We start from the raw sequence: 22,106 nt of genomic DNA, 5'->3' as shown, positions 1-22,106 counted from the left end.
AACAGGAATAGCTCCTTGTCATGGGTGCTTCTGACTTCTAGACATTGAATACAGCACTGTCTATCAGAAGAATCCCTCCTTTCCCAGGAATAGGACTTATATCCCTGATGTCTGAGCAGTCTTCAGCCATTGGTTGGGAGCAGCTCATGGGAAATGTGGCCTTGGAGCAAATGCAGTAATGAATTTCAGAGCACAGCAGCTGAGGCCATAGGTTAATTATGTTTCCTGAGGCTGGAGATCTGAGAGGCACATTCTCATGGCTACCACAAAGAGTATGGAGAAGATATAGAAAAAAAGGAATAATTAGTGGAGAAGAATTTGAAAAAAACAAAAGAGAGTGGTTCTGATGTTAATACAACCAGCTGGACACTGCCTGCTTTACCAAAACAGAAGAGGCACTAAATAAAAAAAAGGGGGGGGGGCAGAATTATTTGTTTTGGAAGAGATATTTTGTACAGGATCTCAGGGTGGGAATTAAGACTCCTCAAAGGGCATGCCTAAAACACAGCAGGTGGTTACTAACCTGCCTGCTGACACTTAGAGTCACTTTACCCATAGGTTTTCTTTGTTGAGTGGGGTATGAAACCAGGGCCTGCCTGGCTAGCTCCACTTCCAGGAACACTTAGCCTCTTTATTTATTTATTTATTTATTTATTTATTTATTTATTTTTTCAACGTTTATTTATTTTTGGGACAGAGAGAGACAGAGCATGAACAGGGAAGGGGCAGAGAGAGAGGGAGACACAGAATCGGAAACAGGCTCCAGGCTCTGAGCCATCAGCCCAGAGCCCGACGCGGGGCTCGAACTCATGGACCGCGAGATCGTGACCTGGCTGAAGTCGGACGCTTAACCGACTGCGCCACCCAGGCGCCCCTCACTTAGCCTCTTTAAATAAAACTGTAAACAAATATACAAAGAAAATCAGTGTTAAGATGTATTTAGCTAAAGTATAAGCCTCCCAGAGACTCCAAACTCTTAGACTGTTTAAGGAGCAACCACGTGCTGATCTCCTTGACTGTGGAAGTAGAGAGGTTAACCTCTGAGAGGAGAAGGATCTGTCTGATGTGCAACTAGAACAGAGTAACATCATCTCCAAAGCCTTTGATTCTCCAACACCAATTCAGCGTCCAACAATTCAAATCCATTCTGACACAAACTGCCTGAACACTTCAGACACCAGCCTATTCCAACGGGGTGCCAAAGCTATCCACTTCTGCCCAGTCAACTACACATTTGGGGTGTTCTCATAATCTCCTCCCTCTCAGGTTTGATAATTCAACTCAAAGATATCAGAAAAACACTTTCCTTATGCTTGCTGGTTTGTCTCTTCCATTTGGCTCAGGAACAGCCAAATGGAAGAGATGCATAGGGCAAGGTCTGGGGAAGGGATGTGTGGAATTTTTATTTCCTCTCCTGCCTGCCACCTTCCAGAAGATGAGGGTGGGGGAGGGGGTTAACATTTCCCATCCTCTCCTCAAGTATTTGGTCTTTCTGGTGACCAGCTCCCATCCTGAAGCCATCTAGGGGACCTGCCCTGACTCACCTCATTAACATAAACTCAGGTGTGATCAAAAGGGGCTCCTTAGAAATAACAAAAGACACTCCTACCACTCAGAAAATTCCAAAGGTTTTAGGAACTCAGTGCTAGGATCCAGGGATAAAAACTAATATATTTTTTATTACACCAGATACAATCTCAGGTACAGGAATGAATGAGAAATACAATTCTCATGTGACTTTAAGTGTGATGATACAACCATCTCCAGGCACCTGGGTGGCTCAGTCGGTTAAGCATCTGACTTCAGCTCAGGTCATGAGTTTAAGCCCCGCATTGGGCTCTGTGCTGACTATTGATCCTGCTTCGGATCTTCTGTCTTCCTCTCTCTCTGCTTCTCCCCCTTGCATTCTCTCTCTCTCAAGAATAAATAAACATTAACAAAAATTAATAACCAAACCATCTCAAATCATTGAGTAAATAATAGATTTTTTAAAAAAAATAGATTGCTTAATAAATGGTGTAGGAACAACTAGGTAGTCAAATGGGGGGAAATTTAGATCCATACTTATACTAAAAGAAATACTAGATAGATCAAATATATTTTTAAAAAACTATAAATATTCTAGAAAAAAACGAATTTTTTTTTATAAGATGAGGGGGACTTTCTAAGCATGCTTCAAAACTCAGAAGCCCATAAAAGATTGATAAATTCCACTACATAAGTTAAATACAGAGTACACGGTAAAAACCGTTATCGGCAGAGTCAAAAGTTAAACTGAGGAAGATGTTTGCAATTTATATCACATGAAAGGGTTACCTTTTAAAAATTTTTTTTCAACGTTTTTTATTTATTTTTGGGACAGAGAGAGACAGAGCATGAACGGGGGAGGGGCAGAGAGAGAGGGAGACACAGAATCGGAAACAGGCTCCAGGCTCTGAGCCATCAGCCCAGAGCCCGACGCGGGGCTCGAACCCACGGACCGCGAGATCGTGACCTGGCTGAAGTCGGACGCTTAACTGACTACGCCACCCAGGCGCCCCGAAAGGGTTACCTTTTAATATTTAATAAACTCCAACATTAAAAAAAGGAAGTCAATGGAAAAATGGGCAAAGAATTTGAACATGTACATCACCAAAAAAGGAAATATGAATAGCTTATAAACATATGAAGAGATGCTCAACTGTGCTCAGTTGAATAAGGAATATGCAAATAAAAATACCATTTAGATTAGTGAAGATTAAAAAGTTTTATAACACTTCATGTTGGTGAAGGTATGGACAAAGAGGTACCTTCGTACATTGCTGAACAGGGTGTAAGCTGGTTAAACCTGTACAGAGGAAATTTTGCAATATCTCTGATAAGTATCTATACCTGTATATCCTTTAGGCCCAGTAATTCCATTCACAGCAATTTATCCTATAAATATAATACCATGTGTGTGTAATGATGGCATATTCAAGGCAATCCATCACAATACTGTAATAATGAAAGGTTGAGACCCCATATATATTTATTAATAGGGGACAAGTTAAATTATGGCACACCGCGTAATGGAATACTTTGCTGCAGTACAAGTATGGAACTATCTTCAAGATACATTGTTAAGTGAAATAAGATACAAAACTGTGTATCCTGTGGTGTTATATATACCCTAATAGACTACTGAAGGGACACAATTTTTATCTCTCATGGCCCCATAGTAATACAGGCACACTATAATTTATTTTTTCTAATGTTAGGTGCTTAGGAAAACATAAAATTAGTAATATATTTCTAACATCTTAGCCTATCCCTGGAATATGCTGATGTCTTCCCATTCCTATCCCCACTACAATTGCCAATCTCTCTTGAGTTACCAGTATTAATACCCTGGTTATATATCTTTCCACACTTTTTCCCATGAACATACAAAAATATGCACATATAGATGTACATATCTTTATTATTTTTTTGTTCTGTTTGTTTACCCAAATGAGATAATATATTGGACATATTTTTCTGTGATCTTCACCAATACACCATGGATATTCCTCTTCTAATTCTAATAACTAAAAATAGATATAGTCTTCATTCTGACTAGACATTGCCTGGACAGAGAAAAACTATAAATAGGGTCTTTACTTTCATTCAGTCACTAAATTCTCCTGTTAATTCTAGCAGCTTATTCTTTTTGGGTCTTTCTAGGAATACAATCATATCTCCTGAAAAACAATTTTCCTGCCAATGTTTATACCAGGAAGCTCTTCTTAGCTGTATGACTGCTATAATGCTGGGTTACTATCCTCTCTGACTGCTTCCCACTGCAGGCAACTGTTGCTGCTGTCCAAAACTGCTCTGAGTGGTCTTCAATGAATGAGACAGGAGCTTTCTATGAGAACACCTCAGGATATTTTGTTCAAGTGTCACAGATGACAGCACAATGCAGCAGTTCCTGATCTCTTAGTTCTCATATACTCTAATTCAAAGTGTCATCTTATAGGGGCCAAGAGCACACCATCCTAAAATATGCTACTTTGGCATATTATTTTCAATTTTTTTAGAGTTTGTTTTGAAAGAGAGAGAAAGAGAGAGAATGAGCAGGGGAGGGGTAGAGAGAGGGGAGCAGAGGATCCGAAGCAGGTCTCTGTTGACAGCAGAAAGCCGATGGGGGGTTGAACTCAAGAACAGTGAGATGGTAGGGGCGCCTGGGTGGCGCAGTCGGTTAAGCGTCCGACTTCAGCCAGGTCACGATCTCGCGGTCCGTGAGTTCGAGCCCCGCGTCAGGCTCTGGGCTGATGGCTCAGAGCCTGGAGCCTGTTTCCGATTCTGTGTCTCCCTCTCTCTCTGCCCCTCGCCCATTTATGCTCTGTCTCTCTCTGTCCCAAAAATAAATAAATGTTGAATAAATAAATAAATAAATAAATAAATAAATAAAAGACCAGTGAGATGGTTACCTGAGCTGAAATCAAGAGTCAGACTCTTAACTGACTGAGCCACCCACGTGCCCCTGGCATGTTATTTTACATAAAAGTTACTTGGGAAACAGTGGGTGCAAGCACAGTCAGACCCTTCTCTCTGCCCCCTGAAAGCAGGAAATAAATCTCCCACATGAAAGGTATCCTTTTCACACTAAGTTAAAAAAAAAAAAAAAAAGCCTTATCACCAGAGATAGGGACTTTAAAGCCTAGAATGCTATAGAAAAAACCTTGGTACTTTTTACTAATCTATCATCCTAGCCCAAATTCTGCTCAGAATTCCTTACTAATTAAAGCTCCCAAGCTTTAATTAAGCTCTGTGTCAATTCTTCACAGATTTATTGGCTTTTTGTCTAAAAAGTATAAAAATTGCCTGCCTTAGTCATTTCTTTGGATCTCAATTTTCATTCTCATTGGGCCTCCATGAGCATGTAATTAAATTTTGGTGTTTTTCTCCTGTTAATCTGTCTTATGTCAGTTTGACTCTCAAACCAGCTGGAAGATCTTAAAGGGTAGAAGGAAATTTTTTTCCTCCCCCACAATCTGCACTCATTTCTTGAACTCACTGTTGTAATAATACAAGCCAAGTTCCCATTTGGTCTCTGGCAACAGGACACAGGCCCAGCAGAGTCCTGTCTGAGCATACTTATTCTGCTATTCCCTTTACTCTCTGAAAGAGGTATATTCTTGGAGAGGATTTTTCTGACCACCCTGTCTAATGAGCTTGTCTCATTCTCTATTACGTTATCCCAGTTTTATTTTCCTTTATTTTTTTTTTTTGTTCTTTGTTTTCGCAGTTTTACTTTCCTTACAGCACCAATCATATTGGCAAATTTATTATTTGACTTATTGACTTATTATGTCCCCCCAAGATAGACCATATACTACACTATAAACTTGATGAATTTAGAGAATTTCCAGTCTTATTTGCCCTTAGCTCTCTAGCATGTACAACTGAAAAACACCTACTAGACCTTCAACAAACAAACAAAAAAACTCAACAAATGTTGAGTTTTCTGGATAATAGTCTATATCATGTTAAAGTAATTTCTTTATTCCAACTGCTCCTAGTGTTATTAGGTTGCCAATGATCTGGGCAATTTTTCAACTTAAGGGACAGATCCAATTATTTAAAGTGAATGAGGTTTCTGAAACTCAACATACTTTTAAAAATGTAGATACAATTGCAGAGCTATGACATAAACAGAGACAACTCTCTAGGTAGATTTTTATCCTTCTACCTCAATGTTCTAAATCTGCATTTGCTAGAGATGAACTACCATCTACTTGTTTTAGCTTTTTTTTTTTTTTCATTTCTTATAAAGGCTTATCTGAGTTTCATTTCAAATATTGTAAAAATACGTTTTTGTTTTGTCTTGAACTTACTGGAACTTTAGGGAAATGAGGGAAGAAAGTTGCAGGTCACCCAAAATAGGTCATGAAAGGCAGATTTCAGCCTACTTACTACGTTATTTTGTTTTAGACAGCCGACCAGTCCCCAAATGGTGTGACCTTAGTGCTGTGATCTGCCAAGGTCTTTTGTCTGTATTCCACTCTACTACTTTATCTCCCTCCGTTTATCAATCCATACACGTGTATGGTCAAACTGTCAAGTTGATATCAAAATCATGACGTGAGGCACTTGTTAATGGTTGCCTAGAAAGGCATTTTCAGTGGTTCACGGTGAGACGTTTGGTAGGCTGCGACAGAGTTTTGTTTCGAATGCGGGCACACCCTCCAAAACTCGCCGTTTAACTTTTGTCCCCGCAGCAAGGCCGCGAAGACCATTTCCGTTGTACCTCCCAACGCTCCAAGCCCAAGCTGCTTGCAGAAAGACAGGAAGCGCCCACCCCCGAGCTTCTAGGTCCCGCAGCACCTCTGCCGCAGCCAGGCGGCGACGCGCCCTCCCGGTGCATTATGGGCGCTGTAGTCTGGCCGGAACCTGTCGCGACCAGAAGTCCCGTGACTGTCGCCGCCCCTCCGCCGTCTAGCCTGCAGTCCCCCTCCGCGGCCTCAGCTGGGCTTTCCGAGCCCAGGTCGTGGCGTCCCGGAGAGTCAGCTGTTTTTCCCCTGGGCATAGGAGGCGGAAGCCGAAAGGACGCAGGGAGGGGCTTCGCGCGCTGGGTGAACGCCTGTCCTACGTGCTCGTTCGCTTCGCGACCGCTGTGCGCGAGCCCGGTGTCCCCGCGGCGGGCAGCAGCGGCGGCGTCGGTGGAACTCGGAGGGGGCGGAGGGAGTCCGCGGCGGCGGCGGCGGCTGCAGCAGCGAAATGGCGGAGACCGTGGCGGACACCCGGCGGCTGATCACCAAGCCCCAGAACCTTAATGATGCCTACGGGCCGCCCAGCAACTTCCTCGAGATCGATGTGAGCAACCCGCAGACGGTGGGGGTCGGCCGGGGCCGCTTCACCACCTACGAAATCAGGGTCAAGGTGAGGCCGTCTTTTCCGCTTCCAGGGAGACCCCCTCCCGCCCTCCGTGGTCGTCCCCAGCCAACCCACTAGCGAACCCCCTCTGGTGGCTACAGGAGCCCCGGGCTGACTCGGTCGGGCAGCCTTGTCCACGGGCGGGGTCTTGGGCCAGGGCCCTTTTTCATGTAGGGTTTGGAAGGGGGCTGCGGAGTGAGCTGAGCCCAGCACTGGCCCTGGGAGAAGGTGCTCGAAGAAGAGGGCGTGGGTTGAGCGCCGCTTGCCCCTGAAGCAGCTGATCTGGGAATGACATTTGAGTTGGAAAGGTGTAGATCTTTCGAGAACGCCGTACTTCATCGGGAGGGGGGCTACATGTGATTGAAAGGGGGTTTGCGCAAAGTTGAAGTTTTCCCAGTTTTCTTTTCCCGGAGACTTTTTCCAGAGGTGGCCAAGCTGGTTATTCCAGGCCCTTCCTGAGCTACCAAAGTAATCTAGGTTGTACACTTTTCTGAACAGAATCTAGTGGCAGCTCACAAAAGCCTGACGAATTTGGTAGGGCTGAGCCTGGCGAGAACGGAGAATTGACCTTAGCATTCTGGGCCACAGTCGTGCTAAAGGCTGAGGTGTGGCAAGTGTTGTCTACTTCCCAATCCAAAATTGCAACTGCCTTAAGAAAGCCTATTCATTTAGGGATCTTGCTCTCTTAATTTCGAGATTTGCACTTCACTGAATGAAGGAATCAGCTGAAGTAGAAACACACTTATAATTTCATAGCTAGTATTTGATGGCAATAAGTAATTCAGATGATTTGAAAGATGCTAATTGAGAATAGTGCTTCACTTTCACTGTAGTTCACAATTAAAGAACTTGCTCGTGTATGGAAGTATCTTTAAAAATTAATTACATAAAACGAATCTAGCTGTTAAAAACGACAACAAACTGTTTTACTAAAAATTAAGTATAATAAGAATTTCACTTCAGAGTAATCGAAATTTACATAACAAGTTACTATAAATAAATTGAGTAATTTCTCATTAACTTGTGCACTTTCGGCCTGTGTGGTTAAAAAAAAAAAAAAACCAAAACCTGTAATCTACCATCTTAACGCTTTTTAAGTATACAGTTCAGTAGCGTTAAGTATATTCATATTGTGACACTTATGTACATAAAAATGATTTATCATGTATTGCTATGAAAATGTTAATGATCAAACTTTAAGATATGAAACTGTTTAATGTTATAAGCCACCCTTGTGTCCCTTTGGATGTGTAAAATGTGGACCCTAAGCAGTCTTATTATAGTGAAATTGCAAACTCCAGGCTCCAGTGTACTTAGCGAAGTACTTTACCACATAAGCCTAGTGAAAAAGGCCTTCCTTCCTTTCTTTTTTTTTTTTTTTAAACTTTTGGTATGATTTTGGATACATGACAGATTGTTCACTAAGAAGAACTTCCTCTTATACCCTTATTTACCACCATGTTTTCCTTTCCTGTGCTAAAACAGAACTTGGTATTCCTGTTTCTAAACTTCCATAGCTTGTACTTCCTGTCATGCAACTGAAGCAAAATCTCCTGCCTACACTTCCTCCATTTAATAACTTTGTGTTTATGTTGCTGAGTGCAGGGTATTAAATACACTCTAGTATAGCTTTATTATTTAAAAAAAATACATCTGATACTTTACTGAATAGCTGATGTGGCACTTAAAATATAGTGTTCATTTGTATTTTTGAGACTAATTTTTTTTTAGTATTGGTTAATGAGTTATGGAATTAATAAAGTATACACCCACATCGGTTTTTTGGGGGGGAATGATGTTTATAGTCATAAATGCAAGTATCCTCTAAAAAACTGTGGGTTTCTAATGCTTATGAAATGCCACTGGAGTTTTTCTTAATATATAATGTGTTAGCTTGAAACTTAGGATACCATATAGTAAAGACAATAGGTTTTAAGGAGCATGTGATTTTTGAGAGTAATTACAATCTGTGTTAAGGGAGAATGGCCAGCGAGATGAATAGGTAAATCATTTTGTAATTTTATTTATTACTGCCTTTCTAAACTGTTGCTGCTGTCCCTAGCCCCTACTTCCTGCATTTTGCTGTTGAATTGCCATGTGGAGTTTGGGCCCTTAAACTATCTTCTAGTTACTCTCTAATTCTGGTCTTGAGAAAAATGTTCAATTTTATAGGCTCTGATTGAAATTACTCTAATTTACAGAGTAATTTTATCTAGATGGTGGCACTTTAGAATGCAAGTTTCCCAATCTCCATTTATCTTTTGGTTTAAGGGTAGTGTTTAAGACTATTAGGATCACTTGATTAGTATCTCTGGGCTTTTGAAAATAATTGGTACATTGTTAATGTTTTTAAAAATTGTTCTAATGGGTAGGTACAGCAGAGAGCACCATAAATGATGAAAGGTTTAGGAAAGCTCCGGGTCTAGAATTATTTTGTCATATTAAAGAGAAGTCTAAAGGGGAAATTCAGTCACTGTTTATGAAGTTTGTACTATAATGTAACCTTAATTTTCTGGGGATTTTGAATTAGTTAAGATCTTCTGTTGTAACCAGAGACAGTTGTCTCAAACAGGAATGAAGTTAAGGATCTTTCTTGAGCCCTGAGTTCAAAGAATAGATTTATCATTTATTAGCAAATAAGGTACACAATCTAAGTTCCACTTCCCCTCTGTAAAATAGGTATGCTAACAATAGCACCTACATTGTAAGACTAAATGAGATAACGCACATAAGTCTCTTGAGCATTGGCTGATAATACTAAGTGTTCAAAAGTTACCTTTTTCTAAATGTGGGTATCTTCTAATTTAAAAGGCAGTTATCAATTAACTACATTTTCTGTATTACTGTGCAGTTGAATTAACTAAAATTGTTAGATTTTCTTGGCATGGAAGTATACTTTCATTGAGGCAAGCGTGGCATAGAAGAAGCCGTCTTGTTTAGTACTTAACCAAGTAGCTTGTTTGTTTTAAATTTTTATTTTTTGTGTGATTCCATGTAGAAAGTTGTGATGCCATTTGGAAGGTGGTAAATTGCATATTAAGCCCAAAAATATTGAGTAGAGTATTTCATATTTTAAGGTACTACATTTCCTATGATGGTACTAGTATTTTTTCCAGTTTTATTGAGGTATAATTGCTATGTAATATTCATGTTTAAGGTGTTCAACAGAATGATTTGCTATATGTATATATTATGAAATGATTACTGCAGTAAGTTTAGCTAACATTTAACTCCTCATGTAGTTCATATAGTTACAGAAGTAGCCTTTTAAAATTGAAGCTTATTAAAATAAAGAGCTGAATAGTAAAGTTTGATAAACATTTTGACAAGAAAGATGGTCAGTAAAAGTATCATCTTGATAGTGTTTGCCATTCTAAACCTGTATTGGTGATTTTTCTCTAGGTGAGTCCACTCTTTTTTTTTTTTTTTAAGATTCTTTATTGATTTTTATTTGTTTTATGAGAGAGAGAGACAGAGAACAAACTGGGGAGGGGCAGAGAGAGAGAGGGAGACATAGAATCTGAAGCAGGCTCCAGGCTCTGAGCTGTCAACACAGAGCCCGACGTGGGGCTCAAACTCACAAACTGTGAGATCATGACCTGAGCCGAAGTCAGAGGCTTAACTGACTGAGCCACCCAGGCACCCCGAGCCCTCTCATTTTAAATTGGGAGTTATTAATATCCAGGTTGGAAGCTGAGAAATAAATTAATTCTTAGACTTGTTTTTAGGATTTATAAGAATGTATCATTAAAGGGCCAAAGTAATATTTTAAAGAATCAAGGTATTTTAGTGCCAAAGGACATCTGCAGTATCTATGCAGCTTTCTCAGTTGGCCATGAGATGTCTGATACACATCTTTGCTGCTGGCTAAGGTTGACATCCAGTATCTCTGTTAAGGAAGGGCATGTGGGGGCACCTGGGTGGCTCAGTCGGTTGAGTGTCCGACTTCAGCTCAGGTCATAATCTCACAGTCTGTGAGTTCAAGCCCTGCATTGGGCTCTGTGTTGCCAGCTCAGAGCCTGGAGCCTGCTTCGGATTCTGTGTCTCCTTCTCTGCCCCATCCCCCCTTTCAAAAATAAATAAACATTAAAAAATTAAAAAAAAAAAAAAAAGGAAGGGTATATAACTAGCTTTGAAGATTCTGTTCTTACTTAGTCCATCCCTTAAGTTGGGAAGAGGGAGTGGCCTTGCTATATTGGGTTATTAGGGACTGTTCTATCTGTATTGTTTATTTTAGTACATCAGGGACCCAAGGCACAGAAGGTTATCTCTTACCCAAAGTAAATTATCTAACTAGTATTAGAGCCAGGGTTAGATTTGAAGTATTCTGGTCCTGGTTCAGAACTGCTTCACAGCCACAGTTCATTTAATTCAAAACAGTACATTAAAACCTTTGTTATCAACAGCCTACTGTTGGAGCATCCTCAGGTGTCTGAACCTTTTGAAGGAAATCCCATAGTTGGCACTATGCGGTAATCCACAGTAGGTCGGATGCACGCAGGAGAGAACAACTGCAAAGAGCTTGCTATTAAATTTTGTGCTCTGATGAGATGACCTGAAGAGAAAGTGTTGTTGACTGGCTAATGATGTTATAAAAGAGATTTTTTTTCCTGTGTGTGTTGAAGCTGAAGAAGAAATTTATAACTTGAGTACTTATTCTGTTCAAGGCATTGTGCCATATATATATATGTGCCATATATATATATGTACGTGTATATATATATATATATATATATACACATATATATAAATATGGAATGCTTCACGAATTTGCATGTCATCCTTGTGCAGGGGCTGTGCTAATCTTCTCTGTATCATTCCAATTTTAGTATGTGTGCTGCTGAAGCGAGCACTGTTAAATCTATATAATGTGATCTTTGAGGTAACTAAAGAGAACAAATAATAATCCTGTTTTGCAGATGTAAAAGCTGGGGTCCCTGTTGATCCTTTCTTGTCCCTCCCTCATTCTTACTTTTTGTTCCAGTCCTACTGAACTACTTGTATCTCCTGAAGAAGCTGAATTCTCTTTTATCTAGGCCTCTTGTATCTATACACTTCTTCTGCTGTTAAAAACAGTCTTTCTGGGGTGTCCAACTGGCTTGGTTGATGAAGCATGTGACTCTTGACCTTGGGGTTATAGGTTTGAGCACCGCGTTAGGTGTGGAGATTACTTAAAAAAATAAAATCTTAAAAAAACAAAACAAAACAGTCTTTTCTTTAGTGGCCTCATTTGGCTACTATTACTTGTCCTGTAGGGCTTTTAGCCTTACTGTCACCTTTTTAGAGATTTTGTTCATCCTTAGAATTTAGACTGGATTTCCTTCTTGTGTGCACTTGTAGCCCTATTGGGATTACGTTGTTTGCTGGTCTGTGATTTCCTTTAGTTCCTGTATCTTCCAGTATAAGCTCCTAGAGGACAGGGACTGTCATTATCACCCTTACTCAACACCTGGCACTGCGCTTGGTGCATAGTGACATTATGAATAAGTGAAATTTAGGAAGGTTAAGTAACTTGCCCAAAGTCATGGGTATTAAATGGCAGAACTTGGATTTGAATCTAGATTCTTCTGACCTTCAGAGCCTGTAGTGAATATTCACCTGGAGCTTTGGACACTGTTGAGATTCTCATTTCATTAGGTAGGGGTGGGATATGGAAAGTGGGAGTTTAAAAAGCACCCCAGCAAGAGCACTTAACTGGTACACAGCAAGGCTTGTTCCTGGTTGCACCATGCTCTCTGTCTCTGAGAAGTATGAGAAAAATATATGGAACCACAGTGATTGGTAGCCATGATGGGATTTAAAAAGGCAAATTCTAAATAAATAGAAATAAACAAATCAACAACTAACCAAAACAAAACAGTGCATCCTGACAGAGATCCGAGAGCAGAGAGGAAAACCAATGACATTTGCCAAAGATAGAAAACTGTTTTTGGAGGGGAGGCAATTTAGATAGCTGAAAGCATAGCAACTTGTACAGCTTAGCTTTTTGGGAAGAAGGGGGGAGGATTTTACTGTATTCGGCCAAGACAGATCTCTTCCCCCTTGCACCATCCTTGTCTATATCACTGTGTAATAATCATGGAGGTAAGCTGGGAGTTCAGAAAATGCAAAATATATATCCATATAAGAAATTACTATATTTTATTAGTATTGCCGTTCTGTCTTTAAAGTGGAACGATCTAAAAGCACTTAACCTTTAGCTATCTTGGTGATTCTTTGTTCATAGAGATTTTCCCTCTCTTCACCATCATAATCATGCTTACTAAAAAACAAAAAAGAAAAATGCTGAACTGTTGTTTTTAGATACTTTGATGTTGTACCATATTGTGTTGCTTTTATATAATCAGACCCAGCAATTTTTTGAATATCAGATAAGAAAGATGGTGTCCAAGAAAAGCAATACTATAATCTTGGTACAGCTGTTTACTGATTTATTAGTTAGATGACTTGAGGCTTTCAACCAAAGTTTTACTTCCTTAAGGAAATACTTAATTTAGAGCCTAGGAATTTTGACATGATGGTAAAGTGGGACATTTGATGTAGCTTTTGCAAGAAAGGTTGTATCAGTTAGGATACAGTTTGGGCCGTTCTCATGGAGACTTCAACAGTAGTTTATTTTTTTTACATGAGAGGTCTCAAGGGCAGTCCTGGGCTGGTACATGACTTGACTGTCTGTTTCCAGCATCACATCCATCTTGTAGCCAAGGGAAGGCATATTCCTGTCCAATGCCCTTTCCCACAAAGGAAGCTGGGAAATTTAGTCTATCTGGGCAGCCTTGTGAAGATAGGGAGAACACTGTACTTTGCTTTGCCACAGTAGCGAATAAGTGATTGGGATTAGTTCCTGTAGGGTGTGGCTTTAGCAACATTCTGATAATCTTTCTTCATTCTTTCCTTTTTTTTTTTTTTTTTTTGGTCTGTGCCTGATACTTCAGAGTTTAGAGAGAGTTCATTTGATTTGTAAGAAATAAAATTGATTTCTCATTAGTTTTGACAGTCTTCAATGTGAATGAGTTCTGATCTCTTCCTGAGAATTAATTTTGATGAGTTGAGAAAGGAGACAAACATGAAGATATGGCATATCTGATACAGGGGTGTACCACGGGATTGGGGTTGGATTAGAGATACTGAAAATAGATGATTAACCTTTTTTTTTCTTTTCTTTAATGGCTGTATAAAACTATGTAGGCAGTTAGGACTAGCATTTTAACTGATGGTATTGAATGAGTATATAATTTGAGCCACGAATATAAATGAGATCAGTATCTCTTATCAGAGAATCATAGGAAGACTTAAAATAATTTTTATAAAATTATTTTGTGTCTCATAATATCAGAATGGGCACTTTCTAATTCTTTGCTCTTTAGACTTTGATTTTATCACTGATAAAAGCATCTACGTTTGCTTGGCTTTCCTTAAATTATTCCCACACCTGCCACCTATAGGTGTGGCAGGGTGGCTTAGTCAGTTAAGTGTCCTACTTTGGCTCAGGTCATGGTCTCATGGTTCACAAGTTCAAGCCCCGCATTGGGCTCTACACTGACAGTTCAGAGCCTGGAGCCTGCTTCGGATTCTGTGTCTCCCTCTCTCTCTCTGCCCTTCCCCTGCTTATGCTCTCTCTTTCTCTCAAAAATAAATAAACATTTTTAAAAACCCAATATTTTGACAAGTGCAGTCTACTTAAATTTACAAATGAAGGGGCGCCTGAGTGGCGCAGTCGGTTAGGCGTCTGACTTCAGCCAGGTCACGATCTCGCGGTCCGGGAGTTCGAGCCCCGCGTCGGGCTCTGGGCTGATGGCTCAGAGCCTGGAGCCTGTTTCCAATTCTGTGTCTCCCTCTCTCTCTGCCCCTCCCCCGTTCATGCTCTGTCTCTTTCTGTCCCAAAAATAAATAAAACGTTGAAAAAAAAATTTTAAATTTACAAATGCAATGACTTAAGATATGTAAACTCATTATAAAGTCAAAAATATTTCATAGTTTAACTAAAGAGGGGCACCTGGCTAGCTCAGTTGGTAGAGCATGCAACTCTTGATCTCAGGGTCGTGAGTTTGAGCCTTATGTTGGGCTTAGGGTCTACTTAAAAAAAAAAAAAAAAGTTGGGTACCTTACTTAAATAGGCTGTAGAGAATTATTTTTCCAAACTGAATAGAAAATTACCAAAAGACGAAGTCACTTTAGCTGTTCAGGTATAGGTCAAGATTAATACCACTAAACAACCAGTGCAGTTTTGTTTTTTTCTTTTAAACTGAGTATAAGAGAAAGGAACCACATAGTCTTTGATACAGTGGTTTATCCTTGTGATCTTATGCCTTCTCATATGAAGGCACCAACTTCTAAAACTAGACAAATGTAAAATTATGAGTACTATATGGTGAATACTGTAGGTTATTGGCTTTTGGTTACAATTTAACTCAGAAAAGGTGTCATGCTTATTATTAGGCCTCTGACCCTCCATAATTCCAAGCAAGGTCTTGGAAGCAATAATATCTTCGATTTACTGCACACATTAGGAGAAAAATACTTTGACTTTAGCAACTTGTGATTCCAGGTCTCAAAGTCTAAAATATATTTAAGTATTTCGGGCGATAAATGTATAACTACACAATTTCTTCTGATGTTACATTTTTTTTTGTTTGTTTCTTGGTTTCTGTTTTGAAAAGAAACCTGCATGTTAACTTCAGGCATTTATTTATAATGAGCAGGAATAATTTGTTCTTTTAAAAAATCCAGATCCATTTGTGACAGGATAGATTTTAAAAATCCAACTTAGAAGACTATGAAGTAAGGGCAGCTGGCTGACTCAGTCAGTAAAGCATGCAACTCTTGATCTCAGTGTTGTGAGTTTGAGCACCATGCTGGGTATAGATATTACTTAAAAAATTTTTTTTTAAATAAATGAAAGGCTATGAAGTTAAAAAATACATGTATCAAATATGTAAGGCACCCAGAGCTGCTATATGAAGAAAGTTCAAGAATGTCAAAGCTAAGGAAGCATTGTAGAAGAATTCTAATTATACAAAATCTGGTAAAACATTCATAAAAGTGAGAAAGGCTTTATAGGTTGGAGTAGGCCATCAGTTATGAATAAAAGTTCAGTGGATTATTTAGAAGGAATATGTTCTTCGATTTGCTTTTCACTAGAATTTTGGATATGCCTTTGTCTAAAACTGTTCTAACATAGTAGCCATTAGCCATGTAGGGCTGTTTAAATCAAAGTGTTAGATTCAAACTTCCAGACATCTATTTGTCCAGTTTCCCTGGAATGAAAGTTGACTTGTTGTTAGTTCATTATAAGTGATAATTGGCCTTGAATATACAGGATGGTTCATATATAAAGGAACCAGTATATATATAGGGCTTCTTCTCCTGAATTTCTTTAACCTTTTTGCCCCTTTTCACTGTGTTTGTAGTCATTGGTCCCTCCATAGTCTGTTCACTGTTCCCCTGTGCCAAACTCCAAGCATGCACTGATTTCAAACACACCCTGTTCTCTGCTGATTAAGATAGACAAAATTGGGGGCTCATCTGTCTCTTGGTTTTGGCTCAGGTCATGTCCCAGGGTCATGGGATCAAGCCTTGCATTTGGCTCCATGCTAACAGTGCAGAGCCTGCCTGGGATTCTGTCTCTTTCCCTATCTCTCTGCCCCTCCCCTTCTCGCTCACGTGTGCATGACGTTTTCTCTCTCTCAAAACAAACACATTTTTTAAAGATGTATGAAAAAAATCTCTAATGCTTTAAGAAAAAAAGGAGGAGGGCACCTGGGTGGCTTAGTTAAATGTCTCACTTCAGCTCAGGTCATGATCTCATGGTTCATGAGATGCTAACTGACTGAGCCACACAGGTGCCCCAAAAGAGAAAATTTCTTCATCCAGCCAAAGGTTACAGACTTTTCTTTGTAGGATAATGGTTTTATATTAGGAAATTGAGCACACATTTATAAATTGTAGTGAGACTATAGCTTAATATAGCTTAACCGAAAGAACTGGGATGAGAGTAAATGGTGCCATTCAGAATGCATAGAATTTCCCTTTTCTTCAGTCCTGTACAGGTAGATGTAAAATCTGTGTGGTTCAGACAGATTTCAGTTGTATTTGCTTTCAGGTCTGTAGAGAGCCCCAAGGCCTTCCCAGGATATTTACATTAGGGCCCCTGAAGTAATTTCCTATTCTGCAATGAAGTTGGGTCTCTTACAGGCCTTGCTGTGGCCAGTGAAGAGGAAATGCTTCCCAAAATCCCTTCCTGCCCCACTTCCTCAAGGGTTTTTTATGAGGGCCTCAGAAAAAGTCTGTTGGATTAAAACATTTTGAAGTCTTTATGACTAAATTCTCATGTAGGCAAACTAAAAGCAACTCACCAGTGGATATTACATCCGGATTTTAAAGCACTTTCGTAAATCAGTGTTCCGCACTATACACTTTAATACCTTCTTTTCTTAAATACCTGAAGTTGGTGAGGAGTCCGTGTTGGCTGCAAAGGATTGAACAAGCTGTGAAGCAAAAACAGCTTCAGATGTAGATTCATTGAAATGTCCTAGAGAACTTCCATTTTTATAACTTCCTAACTTAAATTCTTGGTGGTTGTTATAAAGATTGTTGAATTGTTGCAACAATTTTTTTTTTTTAACGTTTATTTTTGAGAGACAGAGCATGAACAGGGGAGAGGCAGAGAGAGAGAGAGGGAGACACAGATCCGAAGCAGGTTGCAGGCTCTGAGCTGTCAGCACAGAGCCCAATGTGGGGCCTGAACTCACAGACTGCGAGATCATGACCTGAGCCGAAGTTGGATGCTCAACTGACTGAGATACCCAGGGACCCCTCTTCCGCAATTTTTTTTAAAAATTTACATCCAAGTTAGTTAGCATATAGTGCAACAGTGATTTCAGGAGTAGATTCCTTAATGCCCCTTACCCATTTAGCCCACCCACCCCCACAACCCCTCCAGTAACCCTCTGTTTGTTCTCCATATTTAAGAGTCTCTTATGTTTTGTCCCCCTCCCTGTTTTTATATTATTTTTGCTTCCCTTCCCTTATGTTCATCTGTTTTGTATCTTAAAGTCCTCATATGAATGAAGTCATATGATATTTGTCTTTCTCTGACTAATTTCGCTTAACATAATACCCTCTAGTTCTATCCGCATAGTTGCAAATGGCAAGATTTCGTTCTTTTTGATTGCCAAATAACACTCCATTATGTATATATACCACATCTTCTTTATCCATTCATCCATCGATGGACATTTGGGCTCTTTCCATACTTTGGCTGTTGTTGATAGTGCTACTATAAACATTGGGGTGCATGTGCGCCTTTCAAACAGCATACCTATATCCCTTGAATAAATACCTAGTAGTGCAATTGCTGGGTCCTAGGGTAGTTCTATTTTTAATTTTTTGAGGAACGTTCACACTGTTTTCCAGAGTGGCTGCACCAGCTTGCATTCCCACCAGCAGTGCAAAAGAGTTCCTCTTTCTCTGCATCGTTGCCAGCATCTGTTGTTGCCTGAGTTGTTAATGTTAGCCATTCTGACAGGTGTGAGGTGGTATCTTGTTGTGGTTTTGATTTGTATTTCCTGGATGATGAATGATGTTGAGCATTTTTTCATGTGTCGTTTGGCCATCTGGATATCTTCTTTGCCCATTTCTTCACTGGATTATCTGTTTTTTGGGTGTTGAGTTTGATAAGTTCTCTATAGATTTTGGATACTAACCCTTTATCTGATACATCATTTGAAAATATCTTCTCCCATTCTGTCTGTTGCCTTTTAGTTTTGCTGATTGTTTCCTTCACTGTGCAGAAGCTTTTTATTTTGATGAGGTTCGAATAGTTCATTTTTGCTTTGGTTTCCCTTGTGTCCAGAGACGAGTTGAGTAAGAAGTTGCTGCAGCGAAGATCAAAGAGATTTTTGCCTGCTTTCTCCTCGAGTATTTTGATGGCTTCCTGTCTTACATTTAGGTCTTTCACCCATTTTGAGTTTATTTTTGTTTATGGTATAAGAAGGTGGTCCAGGTTCATTTTTGTGCATGTCGCTGTCCGGTTTTCCCAGCACCACTTGCCAAAAGACTGTCTTTATTCCATTGGATATTGTTTCCTGCTTTGTCAAAGATTCGTTGGCCATATGTTTGTGGGTCCATTTCTGGGTTCTCTATTCTGTTCCATTGATCTGGATGTCTGTTTTTGTGCCACTCTTTGGCAATTTTTGATGGCTTGTGGTTCTCATTAGCATTTGTTCTGTATTCACCTGACTTTATTGAGAGAGCACAGTTTATCAGTATCATGTGGTTTCAGAGACATCTTGGCAGTTTTTTGCTATCGGTATTGTCAGAAATTCTACATTCTGTGTCAGAATGTGCCGAGAAATTTTATTCTCTTAATTTATATATGCTGTTATTACTATTAATCCCTACACTTGCCCTGATACTACATTTTGTTGTTCTCATTCTCCATCAGTCCCTGTGTAGGGCTCCATACCCCTACCTCACTAACAGTCCTCATTTCTTGTTGGGTTTTGACTGATTTCATTCTCAGGGAAGCTAGACTTCTCTCCCAGTTGGTCTAAGCATCTGAGGCTATCTTTCCCTACCCAGTGATGGTAGAAAAGAACTGGAAACAGACTTGAATATTATATGTGTGGGGAGGAGGTCGGGCGGGGGAGGTTGTAGCAGAGGAACAAAACTGTTGCATACCTGCATGGCATGGACTTCCTTTTTTTAAAAAAAATTTTTGTAAAGTTTATTTTTAGTTATTTTGAGAGGGAGAGGGAGGGGCAGAGAGAGAGGGAGACAGAATCCAAGCAGAATCCACCCTGTCAACGCAGAGCCTGATGCGGGGCTCAAACCCATGAACAGTGAGATCATGACTTGAGCTGAAACCAGGAGCTGGATGCTTAACTGACTGAGCTACCCAGATGCCCCAGCATTTTTTTTTTTAAGGTTTTTTTTTAAGGTTTTTTTTTTTTTTTTAAGTAATCCTAGTGCCCAGTGTGGGTGTTGAACTCATGATCCTGAGATCAAGAGTTGTGTGCATCTCCAACTGAGCCAGTCAGGCACCCCTATAGCATAGACTTCCATTTTTTTAGAATTTCCACTGTTTTTGTTCTTTGGGGGATAGTGTTTATCTAAGAACACTTAAATTATGAATGTGAATTCATATCCCAGTTTGCCCAGCCTGTTGAGTGCCCTTGGGCAATTAACCCCTCTGAACCTGTTTTCCATCCTAAAGATGACAGTGTTAGTATGTTCCTTAGAGTTACATGAGAATTAAATGATGTGTGTTATGGACTTTAAACACTGTCTCATTAGGGTGCCTAGGTGGCTGGGTAGGTTGAGCATCCAACTTTTGATTTTGGCTCAGGTAAGATCCCAGGTCAGGCTTTGAGCTGGATGTGAAGCCTGCTTAAGATTCTCTATCCCCTCCATCACCCCACCCCCACCCCCCACCTCTTTCCCCAACTCGTGCACTTTCTCTCTCTCTCTCTCAGATAAAAAATAAATAAAAATAAATATTTCTTATTTAATATTAACTGTTATTGTTATTATTACTATTATTATTACTATTATTATTGAGTTGGCTCTAGCTTTCTATTGCACTATCAGAAAAGAGAAGGGGGTGTCTGGCTGGCTCAGTCAATAGAGCATGTGACTCGTGATATCGGGGGTTGTTAGTTTGAGCCCCAGGTTAGGGCAGAGTTTACTTTAAAAAAAAAAAAAGTACCGATTTCAGTAAATGGTTTTCTGACATACAGTACCAAATCTGCATTTTCTCCCAAAACTCTTCAGAATCTCTTATATTATAGAGTATACTGTTTTAAACATGGCAGTGGATAGGGGCACCTGGGTGACTCAGTCGGTTAAGCATCTGACTTTGGCTCAGGTCATGATCTTGCGGTTCGTGGGTTCGAGCCCCGTATTGGGCTCTGTACTGACAGCTCAGAGCCTGGAGCCTGCTTCGGATTCTGTGTCTCCCTCTTTCTCTGCTCCTCCCCTGTTGATACTCTGTCTCTCTCTCTCTCGCTCAAAAATAAACATTAAAAAAAAAAATTTGAAACATGGCAGTGGATGGTAGTGATGGTTGCACAACAATGTTAATGTACTTAATGCTTCAGAATTCTGAGGGGCACCTGGGTGGCTCAGTCGGTTAAGCAGCCGACTTCGGCTCAGGTCATGATCTCGCGGTCGGTGAGTTCAAGCCCCGCGTCGGGCTCTGTGCTGACAGCTCAGAGCCTGGAGCCTGTTTCGGATTCTGTGTCTCCCTCTGACCCTCCCCCGTTCATGCTCTGTCTCTCTCTGTCTCAAAAATAAATAAACGTTAAAAAAAAAAAAGAATTCTGTATACTTAAAAATGTATATTCTGTAACATAAAATGTGTGTTTTATCATTATAAAAAAACCATGGAAACAGAAATAATGGAGGAGGGATAGTTGTTTAAGTTTATATGGTAGTCTTTTCTTTCAGATTACCAAAGCAGGGGAGGAAAGCAGTTCTTCATGACCCTTTAACAAGAATCTTGGTCCTTATTCATTTATCTTGTCTTAAAGTCAATTTTACCTGTTATTAATATAGTCACTCCAGCTTTCTTACGATTTTTGTAGGCAATATTATTTTCCAACCTTTCACTTTTAACCCATTTCTGTTTTTGAATGTTAAATGTGTCTCTTGTAGACAGTTTATAATGGAATCTTAGTTTTTAAAACTTTTTTTTTTTAATGTTTATTTCTGAGACAGAGAGAAACAGAGCATGAGAGGGGGAGGGGCAGAGAGAGAGGGAGACACAGAATCTGAAGCAGGCTCCAGGCTCTGAGCTGTCAGCACAGAGCCCAACGCGGGGCTCGAACTCACAAACCGTGAGATCATGACCTGAGCCGAAGTCAGACGCTTAACCAACTGAGCCACCCAGGCGCTCCGGGATCTTAGTTTTTAATCCAGGTTGAAAATATGTTTTTTGATTGAAGTGTTTAATCATTTTATGTTTAGTGAAATTACTGGTGTGATGGGTTTATTTCTGACATTTGATTCTTTCTTTCTTCTTTTTTTCAGGTTTTTAGTTTAATTCCAGCTAGTTAACATACAATGTTTATATTAGTTTCAGGTATGCAGTACTGTGATTCAGCAATCCCATATATCACCTGGTGCTCATCACAAGTGCACTCCTTAATACTTACTTTCTATGTCACATTTTTGTTTTTCTATTCCTCCTTTATTGCTTTTTTGTTAAATAGATATTTTCTAGGTTT

The 22,106-nt window shown here is 39.8% G+C and overlaps 1 protein-coding gene and 1 non-coding gene across 2 annotated transcripts in view; one reads left to right on the top strand and one right to left on the bottom strand.

Annotated features, from left to right (window-relative positions):
• The first annotated feature begins 6,426 nt into the window (after positions 1-6,426).
• SNX3 (sorting nexin 3) overlaps positions 6,427-22,106 on the top strand; it is a 49,606-nt gene continuing 33,926 nt past the window's right edge. Inside the window, exon 1 of the mRNA XM_040474320.1 lies at positions 6,427-6,885. Coding sequence (XP_040330254.1) covers positions 6,724-6,885 — 162 coding nt within the window. The 5' untranslated portion in view covers positions 6,427-6,723. The remainder of the gene's footprint in view (positions 6,886-22,106) is intronic.
• On the bottom strand, positions 11,626-11,732 carry LOC121030160 (U6 spliceosomal RNA). Its single transcript, XR_005790091.1, has one exon. It is a non-coding gene; the product is annotated as a U6 spliceosomal RNA (small nuclear RNA).

Source organism: Herpailurus yagouaroundi, unplaced genomic scaffold, assembly GCF_014898765.1.
Source record: "Herpailurus yagouaroundi ecotype Mexico unplaced genomic scaffold, PumYag 139, whole genome shotgun sequence".
NCBI lineage: Eukaryota > Metazoa > Chordata > Mammalia > Carnivora > Felidae > Herpailurus > Herpailurus yagouaroundi.
The sequence above is the reverse complement of the archived record's forward strand: the minus strand, read 5'-3'. Positions and strand labels throughout refer to the sequence as shown.